Below are 17,939 nucleotides of genomic sequence, written 5' to 3' on the forward strand. Positions count from 1 at the left end.
CTGTAATAAAGCTGACTCTCTCTCACCCCAATTTAATTTTGAGGCATTCAATGGAAGGTTACAAGCCTGTGCCAAATAGCACACGACTGAGGTATACCTCACCCCCTGTAGGTGAAGGTTAAACCTGAAAAGTCCCCACAGAAAACCCTGACGGTGGGTACACAAAGCATGCTATAAATAGGCAGTGTCATCTGTCATTCCATCATGAGCAACCATACGACACACCAAGGAACTGCACCTACTCAGGCTTCTCTGCACTGCCCTCAGCAGCAGATACGGCAACCTCTCGTTTTCCTTCTTAGAAGAGGCCCATCATTTCTGTTGACGGAGAGTGGCTTCTCAAAGAATTCCGTCTAAATAACAATGTCTTTTTCTACATAATAGATGTCATTTAAATAAATTAGACAATGTGAGGTTTTTTTAAGAAATGACTCCATGAAAGTTAAACAAATAAAAAAATAGATTAGCAAACTATCTACTGTTAGGACACTAAAAGACTTCTGTTTGAAGAGATTTATTTAAGCACTTTGCCAGTGAATCGCACTTCTGAATGTTTATTTCCTAGTCATTTGAAAATCTTTCTATCATGATGTGTTTTACAAAAAAACTATGATTTGATTATCTTATCTTGGGCACATTAATAATAATTTGGGGGAAAACCTCTAGTGGATCATACCATTCATAGTTACATTTGAAATAGAAGTAAGTTTTCAATTAATATTATCAGTAACTTAAAATGTAACCGATCAGAAAAACCTGAGGTCAAGTTCACCTCTGTGATATCTGTGGGAAAAGGATTTGCTTCCCATGGGTGGAGGAGCCTGGTAGGCTGCAGTCCATAGGGTCGATAAGAGTCAGACACGACTGAGCGACTTCACTTTCCCTTTTCACTTTCATGCATTGGAGAAGGAAATGGCAACCCACTCCAGTGTTCTTGCCTGGAGAATCCCAGGGACGGGGGAGCCTGGTGGGCTGCCGTCTATGGGGTTGCACAGAGTCGGACATGACTGAAGCGACTTAGCAGCAGCAGCAGCAGTGTAGTAAATGCAATGATGTGAACAAGATTTTTTAACTTGTTCTGCAAAGTGGGTTCAACTGCTTAAATATTTAAATGTAGAAGTATATAAAATTGAGTAAATGATTATAAATTATTCTTTCTTAACAAAGCAGGAACTTTTTAAAAGCATCTCATAATTTTCACAAGCATGAACGGAATGTACTTTAATAAGAGTACATTGTATGAGGGACTTTCCTGGAGGTTCAGTGGTTAAGAATCTGCCTTGCAATGCAGGGGTTATGGGTTTGATCCCCGGTCAGGGAACTAAGATCCCCCATGCCACAGAGCAACTAAGCCCGAGAGCTTCAACTATTGAGCCCAGACACTCCGGAGCCCATGTACCAAAACTAGAGAGTCCATATGTCTGCAGTGAAGATCCCTAATGCACAATTAAGACATGACACAGTCAAATAAATAAATATTTCTTTACAAAAGTCCATTGTATGAAAGTTTTCAAATTCAGGCTCAATAAATTCAAGCTGGCTGCTATTCCTGAGCTTGAATTATTGAGGCTTTAATACCATTATATTTTAGTTTGATCTTTAGAGAAATTCCTAGACAGAATTATAAACAATGCTCTCAGCCCTTACCATTCAGGTGCCTGGTTATCTGTTAGGTTACAAACTTGGAGAAGGTTGAACAAGTCAGACTACACTGAAGTATGATATGCAGCTATGCATTTTGTGATTCAAGTGCTAAACAAGCCAAGTCCTAATTTTAAGAACGTCAATTTGACACTTTTGACAGTGTTGAATTCATCAAAACATTTGGGAACGCAGTGGGCGTAAAAGACTAAAGAGTTGCATCTTCAGTGGCAGGGCCAAGGATTGGGATTATATTACAACAATGAAACAGTTACTGGGCTCAAAGATAGGATGACAATAGAGATTTTGTGTTTTTTAAAAAAAAAGAGGGGGGAGGGAGTGAAGGATAAGAGAGAGAGGAAGTTAAAAATGAACTAAGGAATGAACAAACAGATTTCAATTGATTATCTTTTCGCACTTGGAAAAAAAAGGGTTTCAAGCTGTGAAGTCTAAAGAACTGTTATAATCATGAACTGAAAAGTATAATAAGCAATAAAGAAGCTCAAAAAAAATGCTCATTTAAAAAAGCGACTTCTGTTCTGAACATGTGCTCATCTTTTCCTAAATGATTCCACCCCCATGAATGAAACAGCATTGCTGGGGTCTCTTTTTTCATACAAATAGAAAACTCGTGAAAACCCAACTCAGGCATCTTTCATTCAATCATGTAAGTGACTGTTCAGTTTTATAAAACTCTATTCAAACTTGACTTTATCAACTCAATTTTATTCTAAGTATCTATCAGGTTTTTACCCAAGTCATTTACCTTCAACTGAAATATCCTGAATAGCAAAGCGCAGGATGATGGTCCAGATCATACCCAGCGTCATCTTCACGTTGCCATCAACAATTTCTTTAGGTAAGAAAAAACAACAAAAAATGAAGTTAAAGATAACATAATCAGTATATAAAGTTTTCCTATGAGTCTTCTATAAGTTTTGATTTCAGAGCTATTGGAAAATAACATATGGAAAGACGAGTTTCTGTTTTTGTAAGTGTTGTAGCATGTCTAGTTATAAATGTGGTATTCATAACCAAATGTCTCCAGTTTAAATTCTAAGTTAATAATGAGCACACATCTTGCATATGCAAAGGCACTGAAAACAACCCAGGGATTTCCCAGGTTTAAAGACTAGATGTGCTAAGGTTCTAAATAATCAAACACAGAGAACACAGACTCATCTTTACTCTGATTCTTCTTCTCAAGCTCCCCAGTTGGCAGGCTATCGGATTCAGTTGCAAAATAAATGAATGGCAGGGTAGTCTCAGCTCCTGCTAGACTCACCAGGACTCCCAATCTCCCACAGATAATGGAGATCCGTCTTATTAGTTCTTATTAAGAGTCACTGGGCTGGGGAAACCATAATTCAAAAAAACACATGTATACCAATGTTCACTGCAGTACTATTTACAACAGCCAGGACAAGGAAGCAATCTAGATGTTCACTGACAGATGAATGGATAGAAAAGTTGTATGAAGTTCCCTGGTGGCACAGAGAGTAAAGAGTCTGCCTACAATGCGGGGGACCCAGGTTCAATCCCTGGGTCAGGAAGATATCCTGGAGAAGGAAATGGCAACCCACTCCAGTATTCTTTCCTAGAGAATCCCCATAGACAGAGGAGCCTGGCAGGCTACAGTCCATGCGGTTGTGAAGAGTTGGACCCAACTGAGTGACTTCACATTCACATATTTACAAGGGATACAGTCATAAAAAGGAATGAAATTGAGTCAGCTATAGTGATGCAGATGAACCTAAAAGTATGGTATACAGAGTGAAGTAAGTCAGAAAGAGAAAAACAAATATCGTATATTAATGCATATATATGCAATCTACAAAAATGGTACTAATGAATCCATTTGCAGAGCAGGAACACAGATGCAGACGTAGAGAACGGACTTGTGCACACAGCAGGGGAAGTTTGTCTTAGGACGAACTAAGAGAAGAGCACTGACTTATATATACTACGAGGTATAAAATATGTAGCTAGTGGGAAGAAGCTGCTCTATGGCACAGGGAGCTCAGCTCGGTGCTCTGTGATGACCTAAAGGGGCGGGATGCGGAGAGTGAGAGGGAGGCTCCAGAGGGAGGGGATATATGTACACATACAGCGGATTCACACTGTTGTATGGCAGAAACTAACACAACATTGTAAAGCAATTATACTCCAATTTTTAAAAAAACTCACTGGGCTGTATAAACTCTTTCTCCTTCAGATGATTAGTCTGACTCTATTTGTTTTTTTGCAAAAAGCATTGAGTTTCTCTTTATTATGTGTAATATAGGAAAAATTATTCAAATTAAAATTATTTTTTAAGGACTGTCACATGCTCTGATTCCTTTCACTGCTGATCACCTCAGTTCCTCCAAAGTCATAATCTTTAAGCTACAATATTTTTCAAACAGAAGTTTTGTCCAGTCCACAGCTGTCGTATCTGTCAGCCTTGCCACAATTATTTTAGGTGGGCCTTTTTGATTGCCAATGGAATACGGACACACTTCAAAATTCCCCATCTGTACTCTTTGGGATCCAATTTTCTAAAGCAATTTACTTCAGGACCATGTTTAGGGTCAGGAGATGGATCTGTCTAGTTCTGGATCTGACACCCTCTAAAAATGTATTAAGGCTTCCCAGATGGCTCAGTGATAAAGAATCTGCCTGACAACGCAGGTGATGCAGATTCAATCCCTGGGTCGGGAAGATTCCCTAGAAAAGGAAATGGCAACCCACTCCAGTATTCTTGCCTAGAAAATTCCATGGACAGAGGAACCTGGTGGGCTACAGTTCATGGGGTTGCAAAGAGTCGGACATGACTGAGCACACACACACACACAAATGCATGAAGTTCAAATCACATCCTAAGTTATCACATCCTAGAACAATAAGATCATTGGGAAAATGGCAATATCGTCTTAAAATTTGGACACTGTGTTCTCAAGATAAATGCCTAAAAAAAGAAGCCATCTTTGTTTCATGTCAATGTTAAAAATAAGTGCTAAATCAATACAGCTAATAAGTTAAAAGCTTAATATACGAGGGGAAAGTATCAGCTCTATTTGACTCTATTCTTTTCAAACAGCCTTAGAGCCTTGTCTCCTGTGCATGTATCCAGAGCTTGGCAAAGAGGCTGACACGGTAGATGGGGGGAGGGAACAGGGAGGGAAGAAGGCAACCAGCTGCAGGCCCACTGCCCTATGGGGAGGTTGGTGCACTTTCCCATCACACCCCATTTACCTTCTGCCCCGATGGACACCAGCTTCACGCCTTTGCTGGCTATGTAATCCAAGGCTTTGTTGACATTAGCGATTTTGTGGAATCGCATTTTTCCTCGGTCAGGTTTGGGCAGCCTTTCCCCTGTCGGGTGAAAAGAGAACCGTGTAGACACAGAGAAAAGAGCCCCTTGATGCGGAATGAAGATGACAAAATTCAGAGCACACACCCTCCTTAAACAAAAATCGTTATCTGACTGTTCCTCGTGTGTCTCTAGTTTCTGTAAATCACAGTACTTTCAAGATGAAATGGACCAGAGCACAGGCTGTGCTATGAAGTCCATATGCTTTTCAGACCTGCTGGGAGAGCCTTGTTTGGTCTATGAGCCAATGTTTAAATAAGAAAGAGAGAAGCCAGCTGGGGCCCCCGCAGCAATTGGAGTAGCTGACCAGCTATAAGAAGAAGTCAGGGAGCCTCATTCAAATTGCAGGGCTCATCTCAGACACGGGAGTATGAGGATATCCCGGCAGCCCTGCCTTCATCCATTCTCCAGTCCAATGTCTAAACCAGCTAGCTGACATTCAGGGCAAGGTATAACCCCTCAGAAACTTTGATTCCTGTTTGCAGAGTTAAGCCAATATGTACACTGGCTTTTGGCACGAAAGACAATTTTTGGAATACACACTAGCCAGACTAAACCTGGACAGGGCAGCCTGGTGAGGAGTTATATAAATGTCATTTTCTCTTCTCTCATTCTGTTTCGAGGTGGGTGGCAGAAACATTATTTTAATAAGTCCGTTTTAAACAGAATTCGCTCCTCTTTTAGAAGCGAAAAATAACTCCAGACAGATTGCTCTTTGGAAAGTTTTCTTTGCCAATAATACCATGTTCTTGCCCAGCCAGGTTCAAAGGGAGCTTTTTTTTAAAAAAAAAAAAAAAAAAAACAGATGCATATATATCTACTGCTCAGACAAAATGGGTATAACACCTACAAAAAATGTTTAAGACTCACCTGAGATGACTTCCAAAAGTAGCATGAGCTTAAGGCCATTCCGGAAATCTTCCTCGATGTTCTCGATCTGAGTGCCAGCTTTCCTGAGGTGGGAGTTGCACCAGGCGGTGAAGGTCTGCGACAGAAGCAAAGAGTGCTGAGCACAGCTCTGCTGACACCCAGTGCCCCTCTGTGAGGACCACACCCAGCGTCGCACACCTTCTGGGCCACAGGAGGATGGGGCATCTTGGAATTGGATAGAAAGAACGATTGGAAGCCCAAAGGTAAGATATAAGTAACATTTCCTCTTTAGAGACTAAGAAAAGGAAGTCATTTATTTGGTCTAACCACTTGAGGAATTTTTGTTCAGTTTAAACAGGTACTACTTTTGGAATTAACACATACACACTACTATATGTAAAGTGGATAACCAACAAGGACCTACTGTATGGCACAGGGAACTTTATTCAATGGTTTGTAATAACCTATAATGGAAAACTGCAAGGAGATCCAACCAGTCCATTCTGAAGCAGATCAGCCCTGGGATTTCTTTGGAAGGAATGATGCTAAAGCTGAAACTCCAGTACTTTGGCCACCTCATGCAAGAGTTGACTCATTGGAAAAGACTCTGATGCTGGGAGGGATTGGGGGCAGGAGGAGAAGGGGACGCCAGAGCATGAGATGGCTGGATGGCATCACGGACTCGATGGATGTGAGTCTCAGTGAACTCCGGGAGTTGGTGATGGACAGGGAGGCCTGGCGTGCTGCGATTCATGGGGTCACAAAGAGTCAGACATGACTGAGCGACTGATCTGATAATGGAAAAGAATCTGAAAAAGAATATATATATATTTTTATATATATATATATATATACATACACGCATATATCCTCCTTAAAGCACTGCATGAAGGAACTATTCCGTGCCCAGTCACTTCAGTTATGTCCGACTCTTTGCAACCCATGGACTGTAGCCCATCAGGCTCCTCTATCCATGGGATTTTCCAGGCAAGAATACTGGAGTGGGTTGCCATTTCCTCCTCCAGGGGATCTTCCCCACTTAGGGATTGAACCGGCATCTCCTCTGTCTCCTTCACTGCAGGCAGATTCTTTACAGCTGAGCCATCGGGGAAGTTCGTGTGTATATATATACATATATATATACACACACACACACACACACAAACACACACATATATGCACATATATACACACAGACAAACACATATATATATGCACACATATATATATATAACTGAATCTGTGTGCTGTATACCTGTTAGTAAATCAACTATACTTCAATAAAAAAATAATAAAAAAATTTTAAAAGGTACTGTGTTTTTATACCAATGCCATTGCCTTCTGAAAACCTCTTATTCTGTAAGAAAGACAGATTAAATTAGGATGTGCATACAAGAAAAATCTATGTGCTTACAGAACAGATGAATAAATAACCCTTACAGAATGTTCAAAACGTCATACTTTAGAGCAGAAGGTGGGAGGTGTAGTAAGAAGGGGAAGAAAAGAGGGACTCATAACCACTAATTATCTACAACTAGTTTATCCTGGATGAACAACAATTTTAAGCTAGTAACTGAATCAATTAAACAAATTTGCAGTATAGTCAATCATTACTAATAATAATAACAGCAAGAGTAATAATAGTGACCTCCTACTGGCATATTCCAGGCCCTGGGTTAGACCCCAGATTTCAAAGACAATTAGATAGAGCTCTGCCCTAGAAAGGTTCAGATTCCAGTCAAGTTAAGAAATAACTAAGGCAATATTAAGCAGAAATATGAATGATATACTAAGGGGTATCCGAAGTCATTCTGTTTATTTTTCAAGCTTCTTTTAACTTGGCTTCCACTTGTGCACTATTTCCTGCCAAAACCAGATTAGAAATGCTTCTGGCAGCTGCTGGCTAAGAATGCAAACTGTCCCCTTGTCACACAACAGCTGCTGGGCTCAAGAACAAAGTGCCCGGCACACTACGCTGGAGGGAGACTCACAAATAGGGTTTGTGCTGTAGATAAGAAAATAAACCTCTCAGAAATAGACTTTTTCCAAGTTAGAATACAAAAAGACAGAGTTTCCATTAAAATGATTTTCCTGGATAATAAAAAGGATTTTCAAATTTGACTAATAGTTATTTCAAGAACTATGTGAAAGGAATTTGCAGCAGCACAGACGGACCTGGAGATGATCATACCAAGTGAAGTAAGTCGGAAAGAGAAAGACAAATACCATACGATAGCACTTCTATGTGGAATCTAAAATATGACTCAAATTAACTTATCTACAAAACAGAAAGGACTCACAAACACAGAGAACAGATTTGTTTTTGCCAAGGGGGAGGGGGTCAGGGGTCAGGAGAGAGAGGGATTGGAAGGTTAGATAGTAGATGCAAACCATTATATATAGAACGAATAAACAAGAAGGTCCTAACTGTATATTCTATATATTCAGTATCCTGTGATAAATCACAGTGGAAAAGAACACACACAAAAAATGAATATATATGTATAACTGAATCACTCTCCTGTACAGAAGAAATTAACACAACATTGCAAATCAACTCTACTTCAATAAAATAAAAAAAAGAAATATGTGATGGCATTAAATTCTAGGGTAAAAAGAAAATGTAGGTATTTGCTTAGATTTACAATAATAAATGTTACTGTGAGAGCCTAAACTAATAATTATTTCTCCCAAAACACACCTAAACTTTATTCCAGTCTAAACAGAGAGATACCTTAAGTCATATACTCTAGATCTGCACCTAATCAATATGATAGTCACTGACACACATATTTAACTATAATTAATTAAAATTAAAGGAAATAAAATTTTAGTTCCCCAGCTGCACAAGCCACCTTTCAAGTGCTCAAAAGCTACACAGGACTAGTGGCGGCTATGCTGGATGGAGTAGCCATGGAACGTGAAAGTTCTACTGGACAGTGCTAGTCCAGATAATCATCATTCCTGTTCTGAAGCTAAGATTATTAACAAGAGTCTATTATCACCTATCTATTATTTCAAGAATCTATTATTCAAAATTCAAGGGGTACAGAAAGGTATAAAGGAGAAAGCTTCCCTCTCCACTCCTGGTCACCCAGTTCTCGGTCACCCAGTTTCCTTCCCCAGAGGGAACAACAAAGAGATTCAGTTTCTTGCGTTTCTCTTCAACAACATTCTACACATGTGTAAACACAGATACATACATCATTTTCTCTATCCCTTTAACATAAATCACAATATACACATTGTTCTGCACCTGGATTTTTAATTTATGGCTGATTCATGTCAATGTATGGCAAAAACCACTACAATATTGTAATTAGCCTCCAAACTAATACAATTATGTAAAGTTTAAAAATAAAATAAAATTTAAAAATAAATAAATAAAATAAATTAAGAAAATAAACATTCAGCAATTGCTTTAACCAAAAAAGAAAGAAAGAAAGAAAGAAAAATATAACCCAGGGATCATTCACTATCAACAAAGATCACTCCTTTTTATGGCTGTATAGTATTCTATTATTGTAAATATACCATCTTTTTTGAACTAGTTCCTTGGATGAACATTTTAGGCTGCTTTCAGATAACCAAGTTCATATAGTTAAAAAACTTCCCAGGCCCCATTTTCAGCAAGCAAAACTACTTTGAAAGTAGTTTTTCAGTTTTTTTCTGACAATACTGAGACTAACCATATTCTTAATCTTTTGGGAAAGGTACAAGAGAATATAGCAGGTTGTGATTTTTTTTTAATGGAATTAATAGAGAAAAAAATTTAAAACTCAACTCAGAAAACTCAGCTCAAAAAAAAATCTTTATTGAGTTGTCTTTATCTAGATTCTACTTTAAAATGTGCAAATATTGCTGGTGTAAATTTCCTTACTTTGTTACCATGTTATTTAAGGCCCTTCATAATACAAGTATCAGAAGCACTTCTGGATAGAGCGCCAAGTCTGTTCATGAAGTCAGTGCAGTTCCTGACCCCCCACTGTGGAACACTGTGAACGTCTGTTGGATACCACCTTTTTATAGGCATGCATACGATGAAGGTAATTTACCATAGATAATTATTCAGTTGTGCTAAGCCAGAGAATGAATTGAATCTACAAGGTCAATTTAGTCAGTTAAGTGTAATGAAGTTTCACTTTCTTTAATGAGTATTCTGAAGGGCCAATAACTGTGGTGACTAACTTCAATGCAAAAAAGGACCCCAATGGCTTTGTGATAATAGCTTGCAAAGAGGCCAGTACATTCTGAAAAGGAATTTTAAGCTTTATTAGACTGTTTAATTTTCACTCTATTTACAGTTTTCATTACCGTGGCCCACAGAGACCATTTCCATGCCTTCCCCATTGTCCCCTGCTTCCGTAAAAAGCTGCAAATCATGGAGGAGATAGAAATGAAATCCATCACAGAAGCAACAAAATCCCACACATTGTACCTAAAAGGCATCTTCGTGGATTTTCTTGTTACTTGATGGCAATGTGCATCTTTAAGGTCCCTGCAAACTAAATCTTGGAGAACTGAAATGGAACCAAGGTATGTCCATGTGGTTTTGAAAGGAGGCTCCTTGGGTCAAACCAGATTACCAAGGCAGGTGTCCTTTCTGAAAAGGAATGGTGTTCTATAAACCAGACACAGTCCCACGAGGAAAGAGGTCAATGTATCCCAGCCTAGAATCCATCTCAGACGCTGCCTCGTCACATTAAGGCTCTCTAACCTCCTCCCTTGCCTCCAACTCAAACCTCCCTCTCTCTCTCTCTCCTAGAAAAGAGCTACTTCTCTGCTCCTGTTCACCTAGTGATAAACACATATACTTTTTTTTTTTAGTATTCATTTACTTGGCTGTCAGGTTTTAGTTGTGGCTCCAGGATCTTTTGTTGCAGCATACAAGCTCTCGAGTTGTGGCTCTTGGGCTTAATTGCTCCATAAGCATGTGGGATCTTCCGAGACCAAGGACTAAACCCGTGTCCCCTACATTGGCAGGCGGATTCTTAACCATGAGACCACCAGGGAAGTCTCTATAGATCCTTTCTGCATCTTAAAATTAAGCACATTAAAACAATCTTTCTGAGCCTCACAAAGAGAACCAAGACGGGAAAACACATAACCATCTACTCACAGATAGAAAAGGCTGACGTTCCTAGTCCTTCTCACCCTCCTAAGATACTCATGACAAAGCTAAGGGAATGATGGACCTTAGAGATGATCATACTAACTGAAGTAGGTCAGAGAAAAATAAGTATCATATGATATTGCTTATATGTAGAATTTTTTTTAAAAAAAGGAATACAAATGAATTTATATACAAAACAGAAATAGACTTACAGACATAGAAAAGAAACTTATGGTTACCAAAGGGGAAGGGGGGAGGATAAATTAGGAGTTTGGAATTCACAGATACACCCTACTATGTATAAAATAGATAACCAACAAGGACCTCCTGTATCGCACAGGAAACTATACTCAATATTTTGTAATAACCTATAAGGGAAAAGAATCTGAAAAAGAATAGACATACGTATACCTGAATCACTCTGCTGTACACCTGAAATTAACCCTTTAATCAATTATACTTCAATAAAAAATAAAATAAATACATATGGATTTATTTCTTTAAAAGCTAAGGGAATGAGTGTTTAGTCACTGAAAGATGGAAAGGCACGGGAGTCTTTGTCTCACTGTGTATACATTCCTTTGGCAGAGGAGTAAATAATAGCATTTCCCCCTGAAATATACAGAATCATAACCCATGAGTCACCGGCCAGGAAGGACAGTGGGTGCAGACTGGTCTCCCTGCTCATATGGCACCCTCCCTGGCCACTGTACTGAAACTCTGAAACAACAGAGAGCAGAGGAAAACAACTGGGGGTTAAGGCTCTGTGCCCATGACTTGTAGTATTATGTTTTCATGTGAAAAGTCTGAAGGATATTCAAATGATCAGCAGGTGCACCTCCACTGTACTCCTGAACATAATCTAGAGAGCCAGAAAACGCTCTTCAACCCCTAAAACATGGTGGTTGAGAAAAATGTCAGTTGGAATGGCCAAAACCTGGAAGCAACCTAAATGTCCATTGACAGATGAATGGATAAACAAGATGCGGTACATATATACAATGGAATATTACTCAGTCATAATAAAGAATGCAATAATGCCACCTGCAGCGACATGGATGCACCTAGAGATTGTCATACTAAGCAAAGTGTGTCTGAGAAAAACAGATATCATATGACATCACTTATATGTCTTTCTAAATATGACACAAAAGGACTTATTTACAAAACAGAAACAGATTCACAGACAGAAAACAAACTTATAGTTACCAAAGAAGAAAGGTTGGGGAAGGGGGTAAATTAGAGGAGTTTGGGATTAACATACACACTGCTGCTGCTGCTAAGTCGCTTCAGTCGTATCCGACTCTGTGTGACCCCATAGACGGCCGCCCACCAGGCTCCTCTGTCCCTGGGATTCTCCAGGCAAGAACACTGGAGTGGGTTGCCATTTCCTTCTCCAATGCATGAAAGTGAAAAGTGAAAGGGAAGTCGCTCAGTCGTGTCCGACTCTTCACGACCCCATGGACTGCAGCCCACCAGGCTCCCCCGTCCCTGGGATTCTCCAGGCAAGAACACTGGAGTGGACTGCCATTTCCTTCTCCAACACATACACACTGCTATATATAAAACAGATGACCAAAATGACCTGCTATATAGCACAGGGAACTCTACACCTGAAACACACTAGAAATCGACTGTACTCTAATATAATATAAAAATTTTTTTAAAAGAAAGAAAAATGTCAGTTGTAGGAGTTTCCTAAGAATATCTGTTAGCATGAATTGCTATCTCCATTCAGAAGCCGGACCTTCTTCTTTGAAGAACTTACTAGCAAAGTTCCCAGTCCATAGAAACTCTGTTGCCTTTCTCAAAGTTAAATTATATGTCACGATAATCAGTACACTGTGCTTAATGACAAAAAAGTACTTATATCCTCACTGAAATGTCGAGATACGCTTGAGTTATTGAACATTATGCATTTGTATTTAGTTTCTTTTTAAGTTAACTAAGCCTACAGATATAACAACCTACATTGTAGATTATTCCAAAGAGAGAGGGGAAAACAACATCTTTCCATGAAAATGAGTACTATCTGTGATTAATTATATTGTTAAAATAACACAAGTTTGCAGCTCTACCTGGGAGACATCATCATCTGACACAAAAAAGGACCAAAAGAAAAGAAAATCAGTCCTGAATCTGACACAGGTCTCTGAGTATGAGTCCATTTCACGCCATCAGTTCATTGTTAATTCTTCTAGCAATAAGGCTGTAGGACTGGGCTGGCTCCTGTAAGACTACCCTTGTTCAATTTACTATTCCATTTTCTCCAAACAAAAATCTGGCAACATAACAGATATCAATTTCCTTTATATTTTGTGAGCCAGCTCTTATTTTCATAATAACTACATAAAATACTAATTTGAGGTCACATTTCCTAACATGGAGACTCACTTCAGTCATTGGGCATTTCTGAATGAAACAGACCAGGGTTTACTGAGGGCTGGGGCATTTGGGCACAGCAGCATGAAGTTTGGGCTAGGTAAGCCTGAATAACTTTCAGCTTTTAAATCCACTAATTATAAAACAACATTGTCACTGGGAGTTTGGGGTTGGCAGATGCAAACTATTAGATAAAGAATGGATAAACAACAAAGCCCTACTCTATAGTATGAGTTGGTGATGGACAGGGAGGCCTGGCGTGCTGCGATTCATGGAGTCGCAAAGAGTCGGACACGACTGAGCGACTGATCTGATCTGATCTGATCTGATAGCACAGGGAGCTGTAATATATTCAATATTTTGAGATAAACCACAACAGAAAAGAATACTTTAAAAGAAAGAAATGTATATAAATAACTGAATCTCTTTGCTGTGCAGTAGAAATTAATACAACACTGCAAATCAACTATACTTAAAAAGCAGCACTGTCTATCAGGTCAAAACCAGTTTAAGGCAGCATCAGAGTTTTCTACAATTTTGAGTCGCTTCTCATTTACTGTCGTCCGTGAGTAAAGACATCAAGAGGGTCAGAGTGTGGATTCCTGGCCAGATCCTCTGGGCAAGACAACTGAGCCCCAGGTGAGCAGAAATAGTGGTCCCCAAGAGAGAGTGGAGGGCCGGGTCCAGCTCACTATCATGGCTTGGAACTCAGATTCTATTTCTGACTCTGACACCACGCAATTATTTGTCCTTCATGTCCTGACACTTTCCCAGCTACCAAAAAAAACCGCCCCAATCAACTTATGAAATTATTCAAAAGGTTATCAGGAGAAGAAATACAAAGGCCAGCTGGGCAACACAATCTATTATCACAATAGCTCTGAACTGCCTCCTGCAAAAAACTATTGAAAACTACAACTCTGTTAAGTCAATTTTCTAACAACGCTCCATTTCTTTTTCTACTTACAATAATCATTATAACCGTGTTTTTTTTTTCCACTTCACAAATTCCCAATTTGCCAGGATTGCTTCTAATTACTATCCTGGTCCTTTTTTAATATTTGAAAAGTAAGGCAGGGGGTGGGAGTGTCTAGGAAGATACACACATTTTGTAAAATGTCTGGTTAAGGGAGGAGAAGCGGGGCAGCTCTGGCATTTTAAGTAAGGAGGCATTGCCCTCCTCAAGGGCAGAGAGTTGCTCCTCTGAGGGGGCAGATCCATGCAACCCACGTGGCTGGTAGAGGCAGTCATGCTAGTTCACCTCAAAGTTTCCCCACCCCTCATCCAGAAAGACCCTGACCCATGCATCATGGGGGAACAGCCCTGGGTGAGTTTGCACGATGCCACAATGCCCGGAATCACATCAGAAAAACACTCCAGAATCACATCAGACAAATCAGCAGAGTGACTTTAAATTGAAAGGGTCAGACACTCTGCCAACTTTAAAAACATTTAAAAGGTGTTTCTCAGGATCAGGGACACAAGAGAACAGTCTGGTGGTTGTCAGGGGGAGGAGTTGGGAGAGGGATGGCGTGGAAGAGGGATAGAGTAGAAGGTTGGGGTTAGCAGATGCAAGCTTTTATATAGATAAAAACACCCACTGCTGTTCTCTTGTGCTCTTACACGATCTATATTTGCAAAATATTTTCCAGGCCCCTACAATTCATCATACTTCCCAACCAACTCATTGTATTAGGTTCATGGATCATTGCTTAGGGAAGAAATAAGCCACGGGATTTGTAGAGGCAAACTATTATTTATAGGACGGATAAACAACAATGTTTTACTGTATAGCACAGAGATCTATATGCAAAAGTCTATGAGAAACCATAAGGGAAAAGGATATAAAAGAAAAAGACTTTATATGTGCATGTAACTGAATCACTTTCCTGTACAGCAGTAACACAACCCTGTAAATCAAGTATATGTCAATTTTTAAAAAAGAACAAAATTTAATGCAATTGCAGGGGCGGGGGGAAAGGTGTTTCTGCTGGTGTTTAACATTAGAATAGCTCTCAGGACTCAGCAGTCACTCACAATGGTGACCAACTGTTCAGTACAATGAACATTGACTAATCATCAATCAAGATCATAATGATCTTCAAAAAATTCCAAGTCTTCAAGGTTGCCAAGCACCCAAGCACACTTTTCAATTACACACAACATTTTAAAAAAGTGAATCAAAGCAAGAAGTAAGTAAGTAGAAGAGTGTTCCTTCTAAGGACGCTGCATGCGCTGCAATCAATTACCAGACATCTCGTAAGTCCATTTGGGGCCCTAACAGTCTCATAACTGGCATAACCAGGCAGCTAACGGCATGGTGGGTAGCCCTTTTATTCTCTGGCCATAAATCTTTGCTTAGTCTCCAAGATCCTGCTGGATAACATAGCACACAACAGCTCAGGTTAGCAGTCCTTAAAAATCACCAGTTCTAAAAGCCTGAGCTTGGCTCTGTGACCAACTCAGCGTCTGGTGTGGGCAAGTCAGCTCATCTTTCCTGTGACTTTTTTTCTTTTTTTAAATTTCATTGAAGTACAACTGGCTTGCCATGTTGTGTTAATTTCTGCTGTATAGCAAAGTGACTCAGTTATACACATATATATTTTCGTCATATTCTTTTTCATTATGGTTTATTACAGGATATTGAATATAGCTCCCCGTGCTAGACAGTGGGACTTGTTGTTTATCCATCCTATAAATAATAGTTTGCCTCTGCCAATCCTGTGGCTTATTTCTTCCCCTAAGCAATGCATCATGAACCTAATACAACGAGTTGGCTGGGAAGTATGATGAATTGTAGGGGACTGCAAAATATTTTGCAAATATAAATGCTACAGGAACACAAGAGAACAGCAAGCAGTAGGTGATGGAAATTCAAAGAAATTTGAGGTGCTTTGGGGTTTCAATGGAAAGGGAAGTAAGTCACTGCATAGAAAAATAAAGACAGTCCATGGTCACAATTTATGTCTACCTGAGCATAGGAGATACTCCACCTCTGATAAACGAGTATAAACGCACTGTCAGTTCAGCACATTTCATAGACTGCTGCTATACACAGACAGCGAGGGATGCACGGACCCAGAACCACACCAGTTCTCTACCTTTCCTGGTTTATCACATAAACTCACCCCACCATTCAAAGAAACGAGGACACCACTGGCATATCTTAACTTCCTCAGGGTACAAGGTGCTTACAATACTAGTGTTTGCTCATAAAGAGTAAAAATATTTTGTCCATGCATTAAAAAAAAACTTACTCCTAAGGCAGAGTTAATATGAAGGGCTACATGGAAATCAGAATTTGGTTCATGATACATTAGATACAAACAGCCTTAAAGTTAACTCATGCAAAAAGGCAAATTCCATTGCACTCCATTGCAAATGGAAGGCCCACAACTGGTTTCTCAGGCTTTCCACATGCCCACAGGCACAGATTATGCATCAAAGATCCACAAAATGAACACAGTAGTCTCCGCTGCTGCTGCTGCTAAGTCGCTTCAGTCATGTCCGACTCTGTGCAACCCTAGAGACGGCAGCCCACCAGGCTCCCCCATCCCTGGGATTCTCCAGGCAAGAACACTGGAGTGGGTTGCCATTTCCTTCTCCAATGCATGAAAGTGAAAAGTCAAAGTGAAGTGGCTCAGTCATGTCCGACTCTTAGCGACCCCATGGATTGCAGCCTACCAGGCTCCTCCGTCCATGGGATTTTCCAGGCAAGAGTGCTGGAGTGGGGTGCCACTGCCTTCTCCGCAGTACTCTCTAGTCCTGCCTTATTCACCTTTGTATCACCTAATGAACGCAGCACCCAGCAGGTACACCTGTATGAACCCATACAGAGCCAGGACCCATTCAAGTTTTTAATACTTCAAGCTTAAATTGTGACAATTTCAGTCATAAATAAATTGGAGCCTTAACAGTACCAACATACAGCTTTTCATCTGAGTATCAGGAATACACATAAACACAAATTTAATGACTCAAAGACAAAGTAAGAGAAAAAAAAAAAAGAGAGGCAGTCTTTTCCCACTGATTCATCCCCAACAAATACTGCCTACAAGTAGGATTCAGGCTTTCTTTCTAGGCAATGTGAGAATAGCTAACAATCTCTAATTAAGGAGTGTCAAAGCCTACGAGCAACTCAAGTAGGGCTGTCACCATGAGAGGGCTTTAAGGACTTGGTAAGCGAGCAGGAAAAATCCTCTCAGAAATACCTGGTGGGTGACACCATCACCTGGAACATTCTAAAAATGTCTGTGAGAGTGACACACAGGGAAGCTGGGATTTTTTTTTTTTCCCTGCACCACACATTTTGTGGGAAACTTGGTTCCCTGACCCCCAGCTTGGAAGCTCAGAGTCCTAACCATTGGGCCGCCAGGGAATTCCCAAAGATGGGATTTTTGTTTTGTGTTCCAGACACTTTATCCTGGGACACAGTGGCACTCAGTAACTATTTGCTGAATAACATCTTGTTTGACTTTTTGGGACAAAGAAGACAGCTAACAGATTTTTTAAACTGAAAAAATAAAAACCACTGCAGAGCTAGAAGTCTCTATCTGGTCAAGTTCCAGGCTTTTGAAGATT

At 39.9% G+C, this 17,939-nt stretch overlaps 1 protein-coding gene across 1 annotated transcript in view; it reads right to left on the minus strand.

Annotated features, from left to right (window-relative positions):
* ACTN2 (actinin alpha 2) overlaps window positions 1–17,939 on the minus strand; it is a 78,907-nt gene that overhangs the window by 42,030 nt on the left and 18,938 nt on the right. The window contains exons 2-4 of the mRNA XM_086382796.1: window positions 5,864–5,978; window positions 4,876–4,995; window positions 2,408–2,494 (exon numbers count right to left, since the gene is read on the minus strand). Coding sequence (XP_086238922.1) covers window positions 2,408–2,494; window positions 4,876–4,995; window positions 5,864–5,978 — 322 coding nt within the window. The remainder of the gene's footprint in view (window positions 1–2,407; window positions 2,495–4,875; window positions 4,996–5,863; window positions 5,979–17,939) is intronic.

This window comes from Bos grunniens, chromosome 28 (assembly GCF_055505025.1).
Source record: "Bos grunniens cultivar Pamir isolate PY7600 chromosome 28, Bosgru_T2T1.0, whole genome shotgun sequence".
Lineage (NCBI taxonomy): Eukaryota > Metazoa > Chordata > Mammalia > Artiodactyla > Bovidae > Bos > Bos grunniens.